The sequence below is a fragment of the Panicum virgatum genome, chromosome 6N (genome assembly GCF_016808335.1).
Source record: "Panicum virgatum strain AP13 chromosome 6N, P.virgatum_v5, whole genome shotgun sequence".
In the NCBI taxonomy this organism is placed as follows: domain Eukaryota; kingdom Viridiplantae; phylum Streptophyta; class Magnoliopsida; order Poales; family Poaceae; genus Panicum; species Panicum virgatum.
Genome location: NC_053150.1, coordinates 43,368,960 through 43,392,383, shown reverse-complemented (window position 1 = coordinate 43,392,383; position 23,424 = coordinate 43,368,960). Strand labels below are relative to the sequence as shown.

Below are 23,424 nucleotides of genomic sequence, written 5' to 3'. Positions count from 1 at the left end.
ACCAAAGGGGGAGAGGGGAGGGGGGGGGGGGGGGGGGGGGGGGGGGGGGGCAGCTTTCTACCAGCTTTAGGTTTCAGCAGCTTTCTTTAGGATTGCATCATGCAGGGAGGGTGTGGGGGGGAGCTCGGGAAGGAGATGGAGTTGGTAGGTGTTTTATTGGGTTCATGGGGTGATAACTTACAAGGTTTTCTTCTCTGGATGCCAAAACTACTGGCTGTAAGTTCCGGAGCTTCTGGATGTGATGTGATGCCTGGGCTCCAAACAATCTATTTCGTTCTTGATATATAAAAAAGGTTTTATGGAGGGGAGAGAGTGTAGATTCTAAATAGAGAAGATGGGTTGAGTGGAAGGCTGCACAAAAATAACTGCCTAGCCTAAAGAAAGAAACTAGCTAGAGACTGTATGGACTGGTAAATTGCAGGTTTTTTAGATAAAAAAATAGTTTACCTTTATTACAAATTGATTGAGTATTTTGGAAAATTTTCCATTAGAAATAATTGTCCAAATTAATAAGTAAAAAATTGAAGAACAATATGGTTTGGTAAAAGCATTTTTATTTAAAGTGATTCGAGCACGGGTAATTTCATGCTGCGCCGATTCGTAACCAGTGCTAAGATATCACTCTGAATTACCTATCTATAAGTAGGTATCGACTTATTTTACCATGCTTATAAATCACATTATGAATCATTTGTTGGGCCGAAAATTCCTAATTTTTGTGAAGGAAGTTGGAAAATCGTGATTGCACATGAGCAAACGAACATCCGAGAAGCTATATAATCCAGCATATGCAGAGAAATCATCACTGCATGCTTGACAAGAAAAAAACATGTACGGACAAAAATATTGACCATGGCCAAAAAGGAGCCAAAATAATGCTGTAAAAGATAAATAGTGCTTGAGCATAACCAGATAAGAAAAACTGTCAAATTAAAAGCAGGTCTCAAGGTTTGGTCCTGACTCCTGAATGAACATTCAGCCGCTGCTACAGCTTAAAGACATTTGTTCCATGCTCCATAACTCCTCGGTACGTGGTAGCTTGTTAGCATCATTGACCCTTTCTTCAGCCGCTGTTGCTGTGCCCGGCGCTTGCTGCTCCCTCAGGTGGGGGTCGCCGGCCGGCCGTCCTCCGCACGCAGGCCCTCGTGCGTAACGCTGCCCCCAGTACAGTCGTCCTGCATATTTTATCGCCCGCCTCCTGGCCGCCGTGAACCTGCAGCAGCAGCTAAATAAACAAACAAAACATAGATAGATATATATAGATAGATAAATATAATTAAATATATACATATGTATAAGTAATAACCTGTCAATTCGTCTTTGATTGAAGCTGGTGCCTGGCTGATGTTTCTTTAGATTTCTCTGCCTCGTGATTGGTCTTTTGAATTGGATCGAATTCTAATCCTTGTTCGGCTGGCTGGCTGGCTGATTTGGCGTGAGAGGAAAATACTGCTGGTTGGCTGGCTGGCTGGCTGGCTGATTTGGCGTGAGAGGAAAATACTATTGTGGCTGGCTGAATCTCCCAGCCGAACAAGGCTCTAGTCCATCTTATTAAACATGCAGGCCGACGTTGTGACGCTGCTTGTTTCCTAAAAGGATTCCAGGGAGAGTCCTTGCTTAGCCCATGGGAATGATTGGTTTGGACGCTTAGAAGACAAGTTGAGGATATATATAGCTTATATGCTGAAGGGCCATTAGAATATTTGTACGCGCAGTACGTAGATGTACTGACGACGATGTAGCACTGCATACGTACGCAACGCCAGGTGTAGTGACTGATGGTGCCTCGCTGCTGGTGGCTTGGCTCCAAATGGAAGGTCTCGTCTGCGTGCTCGAGCCCCCATCCCGGCCAAGCGTGTGCGGCGCATGCATGCTGCTGTGTTCTTGCTGGGGTACATGCCTGCCTGCTGCGTTTGAGTTGTGGTCTCACTTGTTTTTTTTTTAAGTCGTGGTCTCATTTGTTAATTGGGCGCAGGACGGACACTGGGACACATGTACCGTTTGAACGCCTCTCTTTGCATGCCATTGTGCTGCTGTATTATCTAGGTAACGTACTAATAAAAATCTTAGGATTGTTTAGCTGGCAAAAAGAATTGTTTAGCTCGCTCACCAAGCTGGTTTCTCTTGGATTAAGACAATATGATCTTTTCACCTTTTGCTGCTTATCTTATTATATTATTGTCTTCATTCGAAACACCTGGAAGATATAGTTCATATTTCCGTATTTAAAATAGTAATACCGTAAGTATTCTTAGGCTGAATGTTTATCGATCTTTCAAATACTCCCACATGTATTCCACGAGTTCTGGACAAGATAATAGGGGTTAAATATGTTACCAATAACTTCAAAAATGTTCCTTTCAAAAAAAAAACTTCAAAAATGGTGGAATCATGAAAAATCTTGTGTGCATTGTCTTGGAAAATAAACTCCCATAACCTCACATATTCTTTAGATTTGTAAATTTAATTATTCCACTAGGCACCATACGTACTGGTCAAAGGAATATATGTATACTAGGCTATTATTCCGAAGCTTAAATATTGCTGGAGGGAGTAAATGTTTTTGGACTGGGAGTAATTAATTAGACTAACATGCATGCATGCATGCATGCCTAGTCACTGGCAGCACCAGTACTCTACTGTAAATATTGCTCATCATCAGGGTTTGCCCCCATAAGCAACTACTACTTACAGATCGACCGCCTTGGTTATTTGAGGGCCCAGTAGAGATAATCATGCATGAGATGGGCACAGAGAACACATACAGTGTGTGACCCGGACCCCGTGCCTCGTGTGTGATCATTTGAGGGTTTATATGATGCTGTGACATGTCTCATCAGTCATCACAGGCATGAATAATAGTGGAACGACAACCAGCTACTGTATCTGAATACACATAGAGATACAGTAGCTTTGGCTACTGGTGGTGCACTGTGACAATGTGCACCAGAAGTACAGGACCAGCAGCAGGAGCTACAAAATTCGGTACTAGAAAATATCACTGCCTGAAATAACCTGGAGGCCGCTGCTTTACCAGTGATCCAACCAAGCAATGCAAGCATATGCTTCTACATCTTGGCGCTGGCCCTAGTCGTGTCACAAAACAGAAGGGTTTTGACTGCCTTTTCCAGATCCTATCCTTTGCTTGACCACATCGATCAGTCGCTTGCAGCTCGCATGTGGTAGAAAGTACCAGCAAGTTAAAGCCAAAACAATGGTAGCCACTGTCTAGGACATAATGGGATACAGAGCCGGTTAGATTGCTGTCTAGGGGCTCGCACATGGGGACAAATGTAGCGTTGTTAGGCTAAGGAATTATGTGGGGCTCCCCAGCATGCTTTGCAACTGTTCCAGGACAGGAGCAGCACATAAGCTCTGGGAAAGATCAATACAAGGGAGAAGAAACAAGGAGGGGATCAGGACATGATCTTCCGTCCAGCTGCAAAACATCCCCTTTGAAGACGATCAAATCAATGCCCTGCTTGGGCCTCATGCCCTCAGATGTATATTTTTTTTAAGAAAACGTTGTTACAGTAAGGGTTCTGTTAGTCAATGCGCTGCTTGGGTCTCATATGCCCTCAGAGATATTTTTTAAACAAGTAGTTCACGTAAGGGCTCTGTTAGTTATTGATGTAGTGGGCCCAGTTACCAGAGCATACTTTAACTCCATTTTCAGGAAGCTGACATGCATGTTGACCAGAGGCGAAGACAGAAATTACGGCCAGCAGGGTCATCATTATTTTTTAACGGAGTCATCAACACTAAAAACAGTAGTACTACCAAAATTAGTTTATAAATATTAAATGTTTATAGTAGTACTACTAAAAATAGTTTATATAAATGTTTATAGTAGTATGTATATCTGCATATATTGTTTGTTCTAAGTCAAACTATCTTATGTATATGTTTGACTGAATTTATCTAAAGATGTATCAAGAAATATATTTTCATAGTGAACTTATTTTGCTTCATAGATGTGGATCGGATATTTGTTCTATGAAACCTGAGATGATTTCACTTAGGACAAATCAAAAGTAGCTTAATTATTTTGCGACGGGAACGGTAAACATTAAGGCATAAAGTTAAACAATATTTTTCTTAGCATAATTGCTCGTGTTTATGGATAATTAACCTTTTCAATGCTTGGTGATGTTTTTGGTCGAGAGCGAGGCACTTGTGGTGAATTTGTCAGCTTAGAAGGGAAGAGATTCCTATCGTAGTCAACATAAGCCGTGACTCCCCACATCTTCTGTATGTCCAATAATATATACATGATTTATTGCTTCGTGAGGATTGAAAATAGATAGCTAATGCCTACATAATCCATTGATTTCTAGCTGAATTTACCCTCAAGCTCTGCCACTTCCTAAGTCTCTCATAGTAGTGGAGTTTATAAGGTAGGGAGTGCCTGTGTGCGTTCTTAGGGTATGTAAGCGTCAGCTATTGTACTTTATTTTCGCCAAAAAATAAAAAGTAAAATAAATGGTGAAGAATTGTGGAAATAGAGGGAATATGAAATTTTCTTATATATATGCACATACTGAGTTATAAAACCATCGTCTCAGAAATTTCAGAGAAAGTGCACGCCGTACCCTCATCGGCAATGTTTGCAAAAGAAACCACCAATGTTTTAATGAAAAAACACACACACACTGCTCTTTGGCTTCATGTCTCAAGCCCTTTAAGTAGGGATGATGCAAGTTCTGTTCCCTCCCCCAAATATACAACTGAACTAATCCTGGATCTGATGAGATCAAAGGAATGGGGTTGGGTTTGAGTGAACCAACAAAATAGCTATTAGTGTCATTACTTTCATCCTGAAAGCGATCGGGTGCTCTAGCCTAAGAGGGGAAGTGGGTGAATTAGGCACTATTAAAACCTTAACCTATGGCTCCAACTAGTTTGCACAAAACTTAAACTAGATCAAGCTATCTAGATGTGCAACTACGGTTCACCTTAGTGTGAAACCCTCATTCCAAAAGAGTTTTGCAACCTATAGCCAATCCTAGCAAGATGCTACACTAAGAAAGTAAAAACACACAAGTTGGAATATGAAATGCGGAAGCTTAAAGAGAGGGATGAGAGGAAGCGAACTCTCGACACGAGAATTTATCCCGTGGTTCGGTTTGCCACAAAGGCGCCCCTACGTCCACGTCGTTGAAGCACTCACGAAGAGTATTGCTTCCGGCAATCAAGTCTCTTCCGTGAACACAATCACGGTCACCTTGATCCCGATCTTCACTAAGGGAGATTGACCACGAAGGAGGGGTCTCCGTCCCCTGCACAATGTCATCGACGCCGCTCCACACCAAGCCGGAGGGTCGTTGATTTGCCGGCGAGCCACCAAAGCTCCAAGGAGGCCGGCGCACCGAGATACAAGGATGGTTCACTCTAGAACCACATCATAAGGATCTAAACCTTGCTTGATCACTCACTCAAGAGCTAACCTTGCACTAACACTCACAAAGCTTGTGCTAAGGACTAAGGATTTGATCTTTATGCTCTTGGATGGCTTGGAGGTGTTCTTGGATGTGTGTGGGATGTCTTGGGACTCCAGCGAACTTCAAATGGCCGGGGTGAGGCATATATATAGGCCACCAAGTCTTGTAGCCGTTGCTCCAACAGTCAGCAGAAAATAGCATACCATCGGATGAACCGATGCCTCTGCCAGGAATGGCGTCGGTTCATCCGGTCACTCTCAGACCCGAAGTAGCCGTTGAGCTTCTGACGCACTCTGCGACACCACCGGTTTAACCGATGACTGTGTGTCGGTTAAACCGGTCACTCACAGCACTCAACTAGCCGTTGGCTTCTTTCTCTCCTGCTGATGTCATTACACCGGTGCTATGCTCCGATGAACCACTGGTTCAACTGGTGCTGAAGGCTTGGCTCCTGCGTGCTTGACATCGTCTCTGGAACATAGTACATCCAATGCACCGATGCCTAGCTTGACGTCGTCGGTTCAACCGGTGACCTGGCTATCTTGACTTGGTCTTCGCTTGATCTCCATTTGCTGCTCAGACTTGCACCGATGCCAAGGCGTCGGATCTTCCGACAACCATCGGATGCACCGATGCTAAAGGCATCGGTTCTTCTGGAGCTACTGATTTCAGTAGAACTCGTCCGATTCAGCGTTTCTTTGAGTTCTTTCTTCGTGTTTTGCTTTGTATGGCCTTTTTACTTCATCCCTGTGATCTAGAAATGTTCACTTAATAAAAGCATTAGTCCCATTGATTGCGTTGTCATTCGTTCACCAAAATCACTCGAAATGGCATAAATGGTGTCATGTTCGTTACAATCTCCCCCTTTTTGGTGATTGATGACAACACAATCAAAGCAAGCATAAAATTTGCAAGAATTGACAAATTTAACCACTTACACTCGCTTGGATGTTTACCACCATCCATTGATGGCTTGGCCTCCCCCTAAAGCCATGATTTCCCCCTTTGTTCCTCCCCCTATTTGCTACTCCTCTCTCATATGTTGACTTGATCCACTTGGCATGTCTCCCCCTTTGGAATATTTTTCCTTCTTGGGAACATCTCTCCCTCTTTGTTGGGAACATGCCTTGCTTTGATCCACATTTCTCTCCCTTTGGAATCAAATCACCTAAAAAGTCTTGCACCTAAAATGTCTTGCAAAATAATATAGCTCAAGAGAAGATTAGTAGCCTAGGGAGTTAGTTTCATGACTTATGATCCAATTGTATGATATCAATGAACACACCAATTGAAAATTTACTATGGTGGATCACAAAATCACGAAACTTAGCATGACATGAGCTAAGATTTCTACAAGTGTGTACACAACATGATAGTGTGAAAATCAAGTGTACAACTAAAAGATTCAAAAAGAAAGCTTAGATCATATCATGCATGGAGGTAGCTCTAAAAAAGATAAGAAATTGACAATTATACCAATTGAATGAGTTTAGAACCTTGCATACCTCCGGGGGTTACTTTGTTTACCTTGCATGTACCAATTAAAAGTGACTTGCAACCAATTGAAAGTCTTTAAACAAAGAGCACTTGGTACACCAAGGTTAAGCAAATGTATGAGCACATAGCCTATGAACTTAGATATGAGCATTTAAGTTCAATAGAGCATGGCTCAATATGCGTGAAAGCACATTGTTTTATCTAATCACTATTATAGAGTTGTTGTTCACATTGATTGTGAATAACATTCTCTTAGAGCGTTAACTCCATCGTGAGACTACAAAAGATAAACTTGCAAACACATTAGTCTCAAAATCACAAACCATAGAGTGAACTCCCCCTAAATGTGTGCATTTAGTGTTTGAATCACCAAGCAAATATATGCACATTGATTTTGACACAATTGGGAAGTTTACCCTATAGCTTGTGTTCATGGTACACATATGAAATACATAGCTCATGAGGTCCATGTACCAAGAAGGGTAACCTTGTGTAGTTTTCTACACACTTATCAAACCATGTAGGTTGCTCATGGGTTAGAATCATGACACAAGCAACCTACCATATATAACACTAGGAGATGCAATGTATGCAACCATCCTAGCAAGAGCAATGGAGCTAAATGATGCTTGAATTAAAATTTAGCTACCATTACCTTATGGGGGACTTGGGTAACAAATGTCCAAGTTGTGAGCTTAGCTACTTTGGCTTGAACCTTCACTTTAACTTGTGAGTTAAGCCTCCAAATCCCCCGTAGCCGTTCTTGGCTTTAAGTCTCCTTTGGAACCCACACCATTTGAGACCCCTTCAAGTTGGTGATGATGTCCTTGGGCACCCAAATGGAGTGGTTCTAACTCCTTTCCTTCTTCCCAACCTTGTGAGCAACTACCTTGCCATTTGTCTTTTTTTATCACATAGGAGGTGCTATTGCTTTTATTCCTCCGGTTGGGCTTGGTGTAGATGAGAGAACTCTTGATTGTGAGCTTCTTCTTGTACTTCTCATCCGGAAGCTTCTTCCTTGGTTGAGGACACTTGTTGGACTTGTGGCCTTCTTTGTGGCACTTTGAGCAAGTCATGGTGGACCCCTTCTCAAGTTTCTTCACCATGTCTTCACGGTTATCTTGAGAAGGTTGGACATTGCTTTCTATGCTTTTGCCCTTCAATCTATACAAGTCCTTCATGAGCCTTTCCACTTCTTGCTTGAGCTCATCATTCTCCTTGGCAATGAGATCATCATATGATTCTACAACAATATTCTCATAGCATTTCACATTGTAAAGGTTAGAGCAAGATTCATCAATTAAGTCAATGCAAGAAGTTGAAGCATCTATCCTAGAAATTGGAATTGCACAAGGGATAGTTTGCTTCATTTCCAAAAAGTCATTAGTATCATTAATGCTCTCAAATTTTAATTTAAGCTCTTCATGCTCCTTGCTAAGTAATTTGAATTTGCACATCAAATTTTCAAAATTTGTTGCAAGAGAAGCATTTAGATCTTTGAGAGCACTAAGGTTTTTGATTTCCTTTGATTGCTACTTAATGACTTTTTGGTGCTCATGAACAAGGTCAAGAAGTTCATCAATTAAAGGAGAGTCGGAGTCATCATCACTTACATCGCTATCGATACCTTTGGACATAAAGCAAGTGTTGGATGATGATCCCATGCGGGTGGTGAATTTCTTGTTTGATTCATTACTTGAACTTGCACTTGATTCTTCACCACCGCTTACCCATTCACCAAATACGGCATATGATTCATGCTTGGGCTTCTTCTCCTTCTTTTGCTTGTTCTTCTTGAACTTCTTCTCAACCTTCATGAGTTGATGGTGAGGCCCATCTTTGAGGAGGACCATATACCCCATTGAATTGATTTCCTTCAAGCATTTGTTCATCCTCTTCACTTGCTTGTAGAGGTTGGGGTTCATTGGCTCTTTTTCATCACTTGAGGAGCTTCTTGCATCCTCTTCTTCCTCATCACTTGAGCTACCTTTGATTGCCATCTTCTTCAACTTCTTGAGTTGCTTGCATGCAAGTACACTATGTGTTGGTGAAGAAGATGACGCTCACCTTGTTGAGGACTTGATTTGGTGTCATTGTGTCGAGCTCTTTCTCATATAGAATTGTGGCCACCAAATCATAGTCTGGCCTTCGGAGTGAGTGAAGGATCTTGCGAATGAGTTCCAAATCTTTAATTTGCTTCACACCTAAGGAATTAATCTCATTCACTAGAGTGTTCAAACGTGAGTACATAGATTCGGCATTTTCATCATCAAGTTGCTTAAAGCTATTAAGCTTATCAATGAGAACATGATATCTTTCGTTGGCAACATCCTCCGTGCCCTCATGGTTCTCAATGATAGTCTTCCATAGCGTTTTAACATTTTCACAAGAATAAACCTGATTGAACACATTGTCACTAAGAGAAGACAAGATTATGCATTTAGCGGTAACATCATATTGCTTCTCTTGTTGACCATTATTTTTTACACCTTCACTCACAACTCTCCAAACATTTAGCCCCGTTTCTTGGAGATGGGCTTGCATCAAGACCTTCCATCGTTGGAAGCCCGTGCCGTCGAACCGTGGAGTGGGTCTAAAAGGATCCATCCTTTCCCTCTAAGAGCTAACTCACTAGGCGGTGAAGCCTACCGATCTAATGAGCCGGTAAATACAAATTTGCCAATGGAATTGGCTTTCTTTGTGAGAGAAGTGAGTCCCGGCTCTGATACTAATTGAAAGCGATCGGGTGCTCTAGCCTAAGTGGGGGAAGGGGTGAATTATGCACTATTAAAACCTTAACCTATGGCTCCAACTAGTTTGCACAAAACTTAAACTAGATCAAGCTATCTAGATGTGCAACTACGGTTCACCTTAGTGTGAAACCCTCATCCCAAAAGAGTTTTGCAACCTATAGCCAATCCTAGCAAGATGCTACACTAAGAAAGTAAAAGCACACAAGTTGGAATATGAAATGCGGAAGCTTAAAGAGAGGGATGAGAGGAAGCGAACTCTCAACACGAGGATTTATCCCGTGGTTCGGTTTGCCACAAAGGCGCCCTTACGTCCACGTTGTTGAAGCACTCACGAAGAGTATCGCTTCCGGCAATCAAGTCTCTTCCGTGAACACAATCACGATCACCTTGATCCCGATCTTCACTAAGGGAGATTGCCCACGAAGGAGGGGTCTCCGTCCCCCGCACAATGTCGTCGACGCCGCTCCACACCAAGCCGGAGGGTCGTTGACTTGTCGGCGAGCCACCAAAGCTCCAAGGAGGCCGGCGCACCGAGATACAAGGATGGTTCACTCTAGAACCACATCACAAGGATCTAAACCTTGCTTGATCACTCACTCAAGAGCTAACCTTGCACTAACACTCACAAAGCTTGTGCTAAGAACTAAGTATTTGATCTTTATGCTCTTGGATGGCTTGGAGGTGTTCTTGGATGTGTGTGGGATGTCTTGGGACTCCAGCAAACTTCAAATGGCCGGGGTGAGGCATATATATAGGCCACCAAGTCTTGTAGCCGTTGCTCCAACGGTCAGCAGAAAACAGCATACCATCGGATAAACCGATGCCTCTGCCTGGAGTGACGTCGGTTCATCCAGTCACTCTCAGACCCGAAGTAGCCGTTGAGCTTCTGACGCACTGTCTGTGACACCACCGGTTTAACCGATGACTGTGTGTCGGTTAAACCGGTCACTCACAGCACTCAACTAGCCGTTGGCTTCTTTCTCTCCTGCTGATGTCATTACACCGGTGCTATGCTCCGATGAACCACCGGTTCAACCGGTGCTGAAGGCTTGGCTCCTGCGTGCTTGACATCGTCTCTGGAACATAGTACATCTAATGCACCGATAACTAACTTGACGCCGTCGGTTCAACCGGTAACCTGGCTATCTTGACTTGGCGTTTGCTTGATCTCCATTTGCTACTCAGATTTGCACCGATGCCAAGGCGTCGGATCTTCCGACAACCATCGGATGCACCGATGCTAAAGGCATCGGTTCTTCTGGTGCTACTGATTTCAGTAGAACTCGTCCAATTCAACATTTCTTTGAGTTTTTTCAACGTGTTTTGTTTTGTATGGCCTTTTTACTTCATCCCTGGGATCTAGAAATGTTCACTTAATAAAAGCATTAGTCCCATTAATTGCGTTGTCATTCGATCACCAAAATCACTCGAAATGGTATAAATGGTGCCATGTTCGTTACACATCCCTACCTCTGAGACATGCATATCTAAATCTACAGCTCAACTAAACTGGTCCATCAAATTAAAGCCAATTTGACTAGGTGCAATGGAGTCCGGCTGTGTGGGCTTGCAAGAAAGAACAAAAAATAATGGAGGGGGTCCTCATGTAAAATTGATGGACCGGGCAGACACACCGCACAGGCCGGCAGGCACTGTGGCTGAGTGTTTGGTAATGCCAAAAGGAATGTGAGGGCCCACGCCCCGGGGGTAGAGAAGAGAGCTAACGCAATTATTCCCCCCAGCTTCTGTTCCACACACACACACACAAAGCCCTTCGCTTCAGACCAAAGGAATCCGTTTCGATCGATCGAACCAACGGCTCACTGGGGCAGCAAGAGCTGCTTGCTTTCCTGTGAAATCTTCTTCTCGGTCGGATCGGCTGGTCAGGTCTCTCCAAGCGCCATGCAAGCATCATTGTTACCCTAATTATTCTCTGCTTTTGCATGCAGTTGTTAATTTGTGCAAACCTTTTGCTGATTACTACACTCTTCATGCATGGCCAGTGCTTTCAAAACTGTAGAGCAAATACTATTTCCTCGCTGAAGGTAGTGTGCATGCATGCTTTTACAGGCAAGCTGTAGTCGGTAGGTATCCCTTGCAGTTCTGCCCTCACACGTCAGTGCATCCGTCGATGACGAAGTTGAGCTCAACAGTGAGACTGATCAGGAATCTGGGTTCAGGTCTTCAGCAGAGCTGCACAGTCGCGAGCCCGGCCTGTGCCGTGGTCGACCGGTCTTGCCGGCCGGGCAACGGTCATGCACCCATGCATGTAGTGAAACCGGCAGCCATGCCGACCGGCGGCAGCTTGCGTTGGAGCGCTGTCTGAATCGACCAGGTTGTCACAGCCAGCATGGACGAGGGCGACGCAGCATGAGGGGGGGGGGGGGGGGGGGGGGGGGGCAGCCTGACAAGCAGTGACAACATCAGCAGCCCAGCACCCTGTAGCCACCAGCTGCTGCTGCTGGTGGCTGCTCGTCTCGTCCGTGCTCCTTGTCTCCTGCGTGTACACACGCACAGACGTACAATGCAAGCTCCTGCAAGGCGTACGCAGACATGCATGGAAATCTATGAGCCGTCCGAGGGGCAAAACGTGTGCAGCACTCTACACTCTCTCTCCTGGCGAGGCCAACTGTTCAACGTTTTGGTTTGGTGATAAGGGCCGAGAGCTCCGGTAGGCCCGGCCTCACATGCAAGTGCATCAGCGGCGTCCTTTGCTCCTCACCAACCAGAGGTTTACAGTGCCATTATTCGGCCTCATCGATCAGAAACAGAAGCTGAATCCTGGCACGGTTTTGTAGCTAGCTAGTACTGTGCTAGATCTTGAATCAAAGCCAATGCAAACTTTCTTTAAAAAAATTATCAAAGAAATTGAGCACGCAAATGCGCATGTGTATATGAGTGCATTGGTGCATTATCTAGATGCTCACAAAGTTCATTACCAATTTTATTCGGCCAAAATAAAGTGCGCAGGAGCAAGTACATATATCCAACATTATATTGCAAGCTAAAAGATATGCACTGATTATTATTGTTGTGCTATTTTTTATTGCTGCAGGCCCTACCATATGAGCACATGATGGGCAACTGAATTAGTAATCGGCCGAAGAACCTACGAGGAAATGGAACGCTTGGCTTTTGCTAGTTGTTAGTTTGTTACTGCATGCAGTGTGGCAGAGAGAGTGCAGGCCAGGCTGCATCCACGGCCTGATTGAGATCATATCGATCGCTGCCGGCCCCGGCCCCGGCCCAGGTCCCGTCGTCCCTCACCTAAAAGCCGATCGGAGGAACACGCACAAAAAGCAGTAGCCAACAGCTTACTCTCACAATCACAAGCACCTGCTTTGTTCTGTTCTGTTCTGTTTTGTTTTGTTTCATATGGTACACAGGCCATAGAGTGTAGTGTATATGTAGGCTTGATCCTGTATCATGCAGCATGTCCTGTTGCGAATAATAATCCCCTTTGTTTAGTGGCCTGGTGATGGGCCGGGGCTGGGGATAATGATGGCCGGGGAGAGGGAGGGGATCTGAAACACATGCAAGCCTCTTCAGGGAAAAGCCAATGCAATGCGATGCCGCCGGAAGGCAGGCATCATTGTCATATCCATGTCGTCGTCGCCAGCTGCTGCTGCTGCAGGAAGAAGCTAGGTTAAGTACTCCATGCTCTCCCCGGCCGGCCGGGCACCGCCTTGAGAGAGCGCGAGAATCTCAGTGCTAATCATTCGGGGCCTCGAAGTTCAGTAGCGTGTGCTAACTCCCATGAGATTCTGGCTTTAGCCATGGCGGATCCGCGGCGTGCTTCCCCATAAAGATTGAGGCTTTCTGGCTTGCGCAAGGCCGGCCGGCCGCTTCGATCACCGGAGACTCGAGACAGACATGGACGCGTTGACGCGTCCAGGAGATGGAAGACCGAACTGCCCAAACCGATCAGGCAGGCTAGCTATCTGCATTCTGCAGGAAAATAGAAAAATTCTCAGGTTACTGGCATCTGATGGTCGAATTCCTGATGATCACACTCTGCCCTGGCCTTGCTTATTGGCTTGCTGCAGTAGTTTTCTTCTTCAGTTAACCAGTTGGGGGTTGGGTCGAGCCTTGAGGCGATCGAGCTGGAAAGGAGTGGGCAAATGGAGCCATCTTTTGCAGCCGGGCGGCCTCGCAAGCAGGACCAGCTGCGTGCTGACCCCAAGTGCCCACGAGGCCACGTGTCCGTATCATTCGATGCCTGCGGCGGCCCTCCTGATCGCCTTTAGAAGGTGGCACAGTGTGCAGTGTGCTCACAACGTTTCATGCAGATGGACATCTCAGTCTGACCCATGGTTTTAAATAGCGGGCTAAGGGGTTTAGCGGTTGGACTAAAAAAATAGCTAATAGCGGGCTAAATGAGGTTATAGCGGGCTATAGCGGCTAAAATACACACGAGTTCAAATAGCGGAACCATGCCTCAAATAGCTATAGCGGGTCATAGCGGAAGCTATAGCAGGAGATTTAAAACCTTGGTCTGACCTCACCCTTCGCTTGGTCCCGTGAGATCCTCTCGTTGGCCTAGGGTGATCTCCTTTGGCCTTCCCCGTAAGGCCGTAAAGATGGAGATTTCAAGTTCAGGTGCAGGCGGCAGTATATACTGATGACACACGCATGCCCGAACGTACGTCACTGTCTCGATCTAGTTGTTTCTCATTTCCTTCTCTCTGCTTTGTTATTTTCACCGTGTGACTGATTACCGTACGTAGATCTTATGTTAGCGGTAGATACTAGCATAATTAACATGGACGTTCATGTTTCTTTCCTCATGATCACCACACACAGCTGCTGGTGTTTTCACCGCTACAAGTTCATGCATGCAGCATGCTATCTTGGGTAGCCCTGCATGCATCTCTTGTAGAGCATCACGTACAAGCATCATCCAAGCATGTCAGCATGTGCTTCTGGTAACCACGAGGCTAGACAACAAGTAGCCTTCGATTGCAAGGAGTATATATAGCTCATAGAGAGCTAGCACGTCATCAGGGATGGGAAGAACTCGATCCTTTTCTGCTGTCTAGGTGTAGAGATGCAAGAGCAACGGGGCCACTCTACACGAACTGAGCCAATGGCTACTCGTAATCTAGGTCACTTGCATTAGGGTTACATGTTTGTGATGGTCTGCCTGTACTGAGGCTGCACGTTTGCTATGCATGTGCTTGCTTTTGGATTGTAGCCTCTTGCTACGCAGGTCGGTTTGTACGTAGCGACCGTGTCTTTTTCGCATCACAATGCGGCAGGGCCCTCCGGATCGACGGGCCAACCGTAGCGTGAAGGACCAGCCAGCTGAGAAGCTGATCGCTGGATGGAAAAGCGAGACCGACAAGAATGATCTCCTCCAGCGGCAGAGCTTTCTTTTCATGTGCCTGTACTAAGTCAAGGACCACAACAAAGACTACAGAAAGGTTCAGTTGTGCAGCTAGATCCCTCCGGCGTTTCGAGGCTTTGACAGCTCACGAAACAACGAGGGGAAAATGTTGAACACACACACACACACACACACACACACACACACACACACACACACACACACACACACACACACACACACAAATGGAATCAAGCTAGCTAGCAAAAAATGCACGGACAGGTCCTTGTTTAAGTACCTCTAACTCTCTTTCGTTGGGGGAGTGTTGCCTATAGATCTATGTTAGTCACCATGGCCAATGGCCAAATTTTCAAGAGCAAACACATTTATTAATTAAGAGATAAAACACGTAAATCCATTTTGTCTACGAATTTTACTTCCAAATAGAACACAACACCCATTATCATTGGTAACACATTGGACTTCTGAAAATAGCAGTAAAATTGCCATATATATATATTGTGTATTTTCATTGGATCTCCCTCCAAACATGACATGTTATTCGAAGCATGATAGCTATTAAGTATCTAATTTATGCACGTTCTATCATCTTCTAATGTTTAAATTTGGTTGTTCAAGACATTCCTTCAATAGTGCACGTATTTTCATCAACTTCAGTCTGAAACCCCCTCTTGACCGAAGTCAAAAGGGGGAGCCCCAACCTATTCTTTTTGTAATTTCAAACACATTTAATTCACTTTCACAAGGAGTCAAACCTAGATGTACTAGATCTACTAGATGCTACTCAAATGCTCTAGCCACTAGAGGCCTTTTCGCTAATTTTGGGGGACGTTGCATTCGAGTCGGCAGTGATGATAATTTTGATTATCACAGCTCAGTTTTGAATTAGCGATGTAAATAAATTATCATCACCGGTTTGAGCCACAAATCTATGGTGAAAATCATTTAAAAACAATGTCAAAATGCACCTATCACCACCAGTCTGTAGTATAAGACAGTGGTGGTAGTTATTTTCACCTATCACGGGTGGTGAAACCCCTTTAAAATGACCTATTCTGTAGTAGTGCTTGCCACTACTACAATTCTGGATTAAGCGAGACACTTAAAAAACAGCTCTAATGCGGGCACAATAAACAATCATCTCAGTTAATACTCCTATTTTCAGAAACCGCCTCTGTTAAAAGGCCAAGCCCAACCCTCTGTTAATACTCCTATTTTCAGAGGCGGTTGTATTATAAAAACCCGCCTCTGTTAATGGTTTTTGACAGCCTCTGAAAAGAATAGTGTAGTAGTGTGTTTCATTTGACAAACTCAAGTTGAAACATTATGAAACAAGTTGAAAGGATCTAATGACCCAAAGAGAGTATGAAGTAGGACTAATTCGAATTTAAACTAGAACAAGAAGCAACCTTAGTCTATGTTTTTTTATGGAAACAACCTTTTTCTGCTATGCTAGTCAAACAATCATGATGATGGAATGCTAGAGCGCAATTGATGAACTAGCTACTAAGCACACAGACAAGAGCAAGAATCAAACTTGCAAGAAAGTAAATTCTCAAAGTTAAAAGAAAGGATGCAAAAGCACTTGATTGTTTAGCATGTAGAAAGGAGTTGGCATTCTTCCTTAATCCATGTTGTAGCTTACAAAGGGGTTTTTCTCCCCTTTTTGCTACCAAGACTTGAGTGCTCACTAAGAATTCCTCTTCTCCATATCCAGAATAACGGGCTACAGGCCTTATACAAATTTTCTCCTTGGAAGCTCCCACAATATCATGTGTATTATGTGGTGTTCGATATTTGTCTTCCAATCTAGTATTATATATACCTATTGTATAGACCCTCGGCATATTGTGATCTAAGACATTGGTTGTCATTCAAAACATACAGTATGGTTCTAATTAATTAATCACCAAAATTTACCACATACCTTAAGGCCTGGATTCTTGTAGGATCTACCCAGACCAAGAATATACAACTCAACTTTGAATTCTAGGCCCAAGCCCATCAATTGCTTCTGCAGCCCATCTATACACCACACAACGTTCATGTATTGCTTCTTACTTGAGGCATTGTAGTCAAAAGTAGAGGAAGTTCATTGTAGATATATTCCCATATCTTACGGGTACTTTTATCGCGGATATACACTATATCTTACAGATACGTTCATTGCGGATATAAACTATATATTACGGATACGTTCATTGCGGATATATTCTATATCTTAGGGATATGTTCATTGCGGATATAATCTATATTTTCCAGATACGCTCACTTGTCGTCTTGCAACAGAGAACACCTATCGTTCTAGGACTATTTGCTGTTTCTATATCTTTAGGATATTGTTACTATCGGCACACTATTCTAGGTTTAGCTATATTGTTAGTATAGCCGAAAGTTATTAATTCTTAGCCTAAAGATATTGCTTATATATCAAATATAGCGGAAAGTTGTAGCTAGTACAACCAAACCTTGCTATATAAATAGGTCCATCGTGGCTTCACCTCCACAACAACAACACAATACAAACCATCTTACAGCAAAGGTTGCAAGGTCGACCTGAAAGCAAAGAGTACGATGGCCACTCCTCATGTTCTCTTGGTTGAGGACTCTTGTGTTGACCGTCTTGTTGCATCGAGGCTTTTAAAGAGCTTTAACATTCGAGGTGAAATGACTAATATGAATTCCCATTTGCATTCTACAATCAATCTTTTAGATGTATTGTTTTGTAAGTATATTTAGTTCTAAGTTTCATACCTATTCCAAAATGGAGAATTATGGTATGTACTAGTGACTTCCCATGCCGCATAGATGCGCTTATGTTCTTATGTAGTGCTGTGGTTTGCAATTGTTTCAATCAGATACACCTTGAGTTACAATGGATTTTAATTTTGGACATTTTTAAAATATATAAAGTCGATCTATTTTCATATCTTTAATACTTTTATCTTTGCCTAAGCCGTTCCGTGTTTAATATGTTTCTTGTTATTATTCTTGTGAACTTTGCAGTGACTGCAGTGGAAGGTCCTATGGAAGCATTGACGTTCTTGGATATGGTATATGTATATGGTTTATAAAATTGCTATTCACAATGGTATCCTTACTTATTTTAGTTAATTTAATTATTTACTAAATATTTATCTATATGCACTTGAATATAGGAACATGATGTGCAATTGATTCTCACTGATTACTGTATGCCTGATATGACTGGTTATGATCTTCTGGTTGAGGTTCAGGTAGTTTCCTTTTATGGAAAATAGTTCTAATTTCGTCAAATGCTATATTAAGTCTTTTGCTCCCGTGAACTAATAATTAATTAAAAACTTGTTTCCCAAACAGAAATCACCCAAGCTTAACCATCTCCCTGTGGTGATTACATGCACTGAGGACATCCCTGAAAGGATTAAAATGTGAGTAAATAGATAAATTGTCAACTCATGTAATTTTTTCAAATAATTTTTACCTGACTATTCATTTTGTATGAAGGTGCCTTGATGGAGGTGCAAAGGACTACATCATCAAGCCCATCAAAGTTGTCGATGTGCCTCGCCTTCTGAGCTACATTTGATGAGCCAACAAGGGCGATGAATAAAGATGGCATAATATAACTCTTCTATAGGGTTATATTTCTCATTATCTAGCAGCCATCGCTATTTAGATTTGACCATATATGGTCACCCTTTATATCATCATTTGCTTTCAACCCGTTTGAATTTATGTAAGACTATTATGGGACTATCGTGACCATATGTATGGTCCACTTTTATGTCACTGTTTGTGTTCGATCCGTTTGAACTTCTATATAAGGCTATTAATAAAGTGAGTTTAAGTTTTTTTTATGTCTTCATGATCCTGCCTTTACCTTGCAAACTACTCTACAAACTAGTTTGAAAACTAAGAAGAGATTTATGCTAAGATGCAAAGCCGTTTTAGTGGTCAAGAGGTTATTACATGCCATGTTAACATGGTGCATATGTTGGTCTCTTAGTAATTTACTACTTTGTTAATACTTGCAATGGAGGATACTCTCATATTTTATACCTTGTATGTAACTCGTTCTTCTCTCCCGTGCCAAAATCCCCAAGCCTTTGCTACCAGCATCTTCCTCCCCTACTCCTCCCACTCACCCCCATCCAATAAAAGATGCTAAGGGAAAAACGCTTTGCAGCAAAACCATTTAGAATCACCAGGATGATTGTGCGAGCACTCACTGTGCTCCTAGCGTGTAGCTCCCCTCGTTGCTCAACGACTCGTACTGTATCTCTTCCTCCCAAGACACAAGGATCATTGAATTTTACTCCACAGTCCAATTTTTATTACCATATACAAATTTATCTCTTTTGTCAGTCCCCTCTCAATTCCATAGAAAGATCCACTTAGTCCAATTTTTATTAACATATACAAAGTTTATATTCATCTGACTTCATATTGAAAACTTATAAATATATTTGCAATTGATGGGTTTTCATGGTCTGGTTTATTTTTATGGGCGGATCGTGAACATACCTGGCAATAAAGCCCACCTACTACCACCAGTCCATAGTACGTACAAGATGGCGGTGACAGTTGTTTTCACCACTAGTTCCCATGAGCACGTCCACCTATTTTCGAAACAACGGTGAGAACGTATCGCTAGTGAAACCCCTTTTGCAATGACCTATTCTGTAGTAGTGCTTGTTTTTCATTTGACAAAGTCAAGATGTAATATTATGAAAATATTTGGAGTTATTTGGATTTAATTGGCTCTACCTTATTTATTTGAATTAGAAGTTGAATTTGATTTATTTTGTTTGTGTGAAATTGAGTGGAATTTAAATTGAAGTGTACCCTTCAATTTAAATTCAAATGCTAACTATCCTACGCAGGCCCCACCTAAATCCTAAGCCTACCCGGCTCTAACCCTAACCCGTGACCTGGTTCAGACCCGCTAACCCTAGACCTAGCGCTAACTCGAACCAAACACTACCTTGCACCAGCCCACACACACAGCCCTAACCCACACGGCCATTTGGGCCTGATTTCCCACGCTAGCCCACGGCCCCTCGGCCTTCTTCCATGGCCGTCCTTTTCTTTTTTCCCGAACCCAAGCTGACGCACCTCGCAGGCTTGTCCTGTGCAGAGCCTTCTCGGCCTGCTGGCAGCCCGCAAATGCCTTCGCTCGGTCTGCCCAGCTTTGCTTCAGCCCGCCAAGCGCCTGACCCGCTCGCACTGCACGCCGGCCCAACTACCACCCGGTCCCGCGCTCGCACCGCTCCCTCGCCAGCTACTGCTGACCGCTTGGTCCCAGTGGTTAGCTTTCTCTTCCTCCCTTCGACACCACTCCACGCCTCACCGTTGTCGTGGTGCACCATGAACCTCGCGCGCGTGCTCCTACCAGACCACAGCGAGCTAAAGGCCGAGCCTTTGGCCTCGCTTGTGCCGAGCCTGCCATCTTAAGCCTCACCCAGCACTATGCTAGCCACAAGGCCAAGCCTTGACCTTCCGCACGTACACCACGACCCCCAGGACACTATCTCGCCTTCGCCGGAGCCAAACCCGTCACGTCATCGCAGACTTTGGATGCCAGGCCCCGCGCGCACGTGCCGCCTAAGCCAAAAGCCTAGCCTTGACCTCATTGTCGCGTCATGACCTAGGTAGCCAGGCCCGCGAGCGTGCCTACGAAGATATGTCTTCGCCCCTATACCTTGCCGCCAGCGCAGCCGTGGAACTCCAGGTGCGCACGCGCCTGCTTTGCAAGGCCACAAGGGCATCCTTGCACACGCAAACCTGGACCCGCCATTCCACGCCACCACCACCCTTTCCGTGTTGTGCCCTACCTCACCAGATCGAGCTGATCTCATTGCCGTAGCCCCGCCATGTCACCTTGTGTCGACACGAGTTTCCTTGCCACGGAATGCTGCGCCAAGCGCCCGGCTGCCAAGGTGCACCTCTGACCCAAAGCCTTGACCCGTTCGCCCTTCCTCGCCATCGTCGACCTCGTCGCCGCCCTAAACAGCGCCAAAACCCCACAGCCCATGCTCGCTGCAGTGCACATCACGTGTGCATCGCGGTCGGACCCTTTTTGACCTTGGGTCGAGCACCTGCAACAACCACACACACACGCACACACGCGCGCACGCCTAGACACACACACACACACATCCCGTCCAGCACAACACATGTGCGCCCACACCGCCAGGGGCACACCGCCAGGGTCTGCACAGGATCTCCACAACCGCACCAGATCCGACCATGTGCCCGACACGTCGGCCTCGCTAGCTAGTGGCAACGGGAGCACCGATGTAGCATCCCTAATTTTTTCAGAATGTTATAAAGCCGCATTTCAAAAAAAATCCTAGTGATGCTATAATTAATCAAACTTAAGTACATTTCTGCCTCCTAATGTTCCTAGTCATTAAAAACTATATATTAAATTAAGTATTATTAATTTTCTAGAGTGAGATTATTTGGATTTTATTTGGATTTAAGTTCCTTTGTGTGAACTTGAGTGGAATTTAAATTGAGATTTGTCCCTCAATTTAAATTCAAATGCTAACCTAGCTAACTGCCCAAACCCTAACCCGGCGAGGACAAAACTGGACCATACCCTATCATGAACCTAGCCCAAACCTCGGTCCAGCCCAATCCTTAAATTAAACCTACAACCCAGCCTCGCCAGCCTTTGGCTCCGCTTTCCTGGTTGCTTCAGTCCACCGCACACGGCCCGCTGGGAGCCTGCTCCAGACCCTTTCCGCCCCGGCTCACTGACCTCCCTGCCCCACCTACCAGCGCCCCTATTGCCTTTCTCCTTCCTCCCGTTTCCCTCACGCCATCAACCCTCTGCTTCACCTGCTCCGTCCCGCTCCTGTCGCCCTGCCCGCTCCGCGACAAGCCAGCGTCGCGCCTACGCTATCACCATCAGCCGCGACTCGCGCCCCATTTCCCCCTGCGCGTGCTCGCTGCTCCCAAAGCCATAGTGCCGAGCGCCGCGATACTGCCATGTGTCCCGACATGGATGCTGAGAATTATCAATTGTCGACGAGCCCCAGCCCGGGCCAAACCCTAGCGCCTTCCCTATTTAACCCCGCAGCCGCCACTCCATCTAAACCCTTACCACCCCTGGGGAATTTTCCCTTCATCGCCACTACAAACAAGAGGAGGGAGAGGAGAGGAGAGGAGAAGGAGGAGCAGAGCTCCGTCACAGTGCTAGGAGGAGGGGGAAACACGCCACCGTCGGAGCTGCTGCACGCCACCACTGTGCTCAGAGTCCAGCGCAGGGAGGAGAAGAACGCAACATCGTTGTAGGGGAGCCAGGGAGCGCATTCGCTGCCGGAACACCCGCGATGTGCTGGTGCCCACAATTGACTATGCTGCCGTCCCTGCTACTCAAAGCTAAACTCTTCCAGGCATTTTCCCGAGTGCCTTGGGCGCACTGGCATCTGCACGCACACACCCACGCCAAGCCGTTCCTAGCCCGTGTGCCTGCCGCCACGCACACTTGCCTTGCCGTTGCCCATGTGTGTGCGCGTTCTTCGACCCAAGCCGGCCGAGAGGCCATGGCTTGATCCTGCCTGTTTGCTCTGCCTTAGCCTCGCCTTGGCACCTAGCCGAACTACTGCCATCGTTGTTCGCCGCCGCTTCTCCGTCATTGAACCTGAGTCGCCTTGTCGAGCCCTGCCTCAACCAGGAACCGCTGAGCCAGCCTCTCCGTTGCCTCGACCTTGCCATCTCAACCTGCAAGCCCGGCCATGCTGTGTCGCCATTGTGTTCGGACGTCACCCTAGCACGGTGACCACGTCGCCTAGCTTCGCAATATCGTCCCACGCACACGCGTTATGTCGTGAACCGGCCTTTGTTCAGCCTTGCCATGCCTCGGCCTCGCCACATCAAGTCGCTCTGCCTTGGCCCTGACCCGCTCATGACCCAAGGCCGAGCCTTTGCTCGTGCCCTTAGTCAATGCCGCCGCGCCTGGCCTCGCCACGGGCGGTGTCCACGCACCCGAGCCGCGTACCGGGACTATCGGATCCTGGGCCTTTGCCGTGTGCCAAAGACACACGGCAAAAGGCCCAAAGCACACGGCAAAAGGGTTCGCCGTCGGGTGCCCACGGCGAAGACCCGACGGCAACCCTCCCGACGGCAAACACGCTCTTTGCCGTGTGTCCTTTATCGGGCACACGGCACAGACTTCACTGTGTGTTTTTGACGACACACGGCGAAAAAAGTAGAGACGGCGCGGCGACGGAAAATAGCGGAGTAATAGCGGGGTGGACGGCTTCGCCGTGAGCCAAATCCGACGCACGGCAAACAGTTTCAAAAAAAATAAAAAAAATCCACCAGCTGCCCCACCGCCGCCCGCACCCCTGGTACCGCCGCCGGAGAGAGGAGAGGCGGGTGAGCCACCGCCACC

General features: G+C 45.5%; 1 protein-coding gene across 1 annotated transcript; it reads left to right on the top strand.

Annotated features, from left to right (window-relative positions):
- Positions 1-17,612: 17,612 nt before the first annotated feature.
- On the top strand, positions 17,613-18,874 carry LOC120680032 (two-component response regulator ORR12-like). The gene is made up of 5 exons (XM_039961679.1): positions 17,613-17,700; positions 18,045-18,091; positions 18,197-18,274; positions 18,378-18,448; positions 18,525-18,874. Exons 1-5 carry the CDS (start codon positions 17,613-17,615, stop codon positions 18,604-18,606), a joined length of 366 nt encoding a protein of 121 aa, XP_039817613.1. The 3' UTR covers positions 18,607-18,874.
- The last annotated feature ends 4,550 nt before the right edge of the window (positions 18,875-23,424 follow it).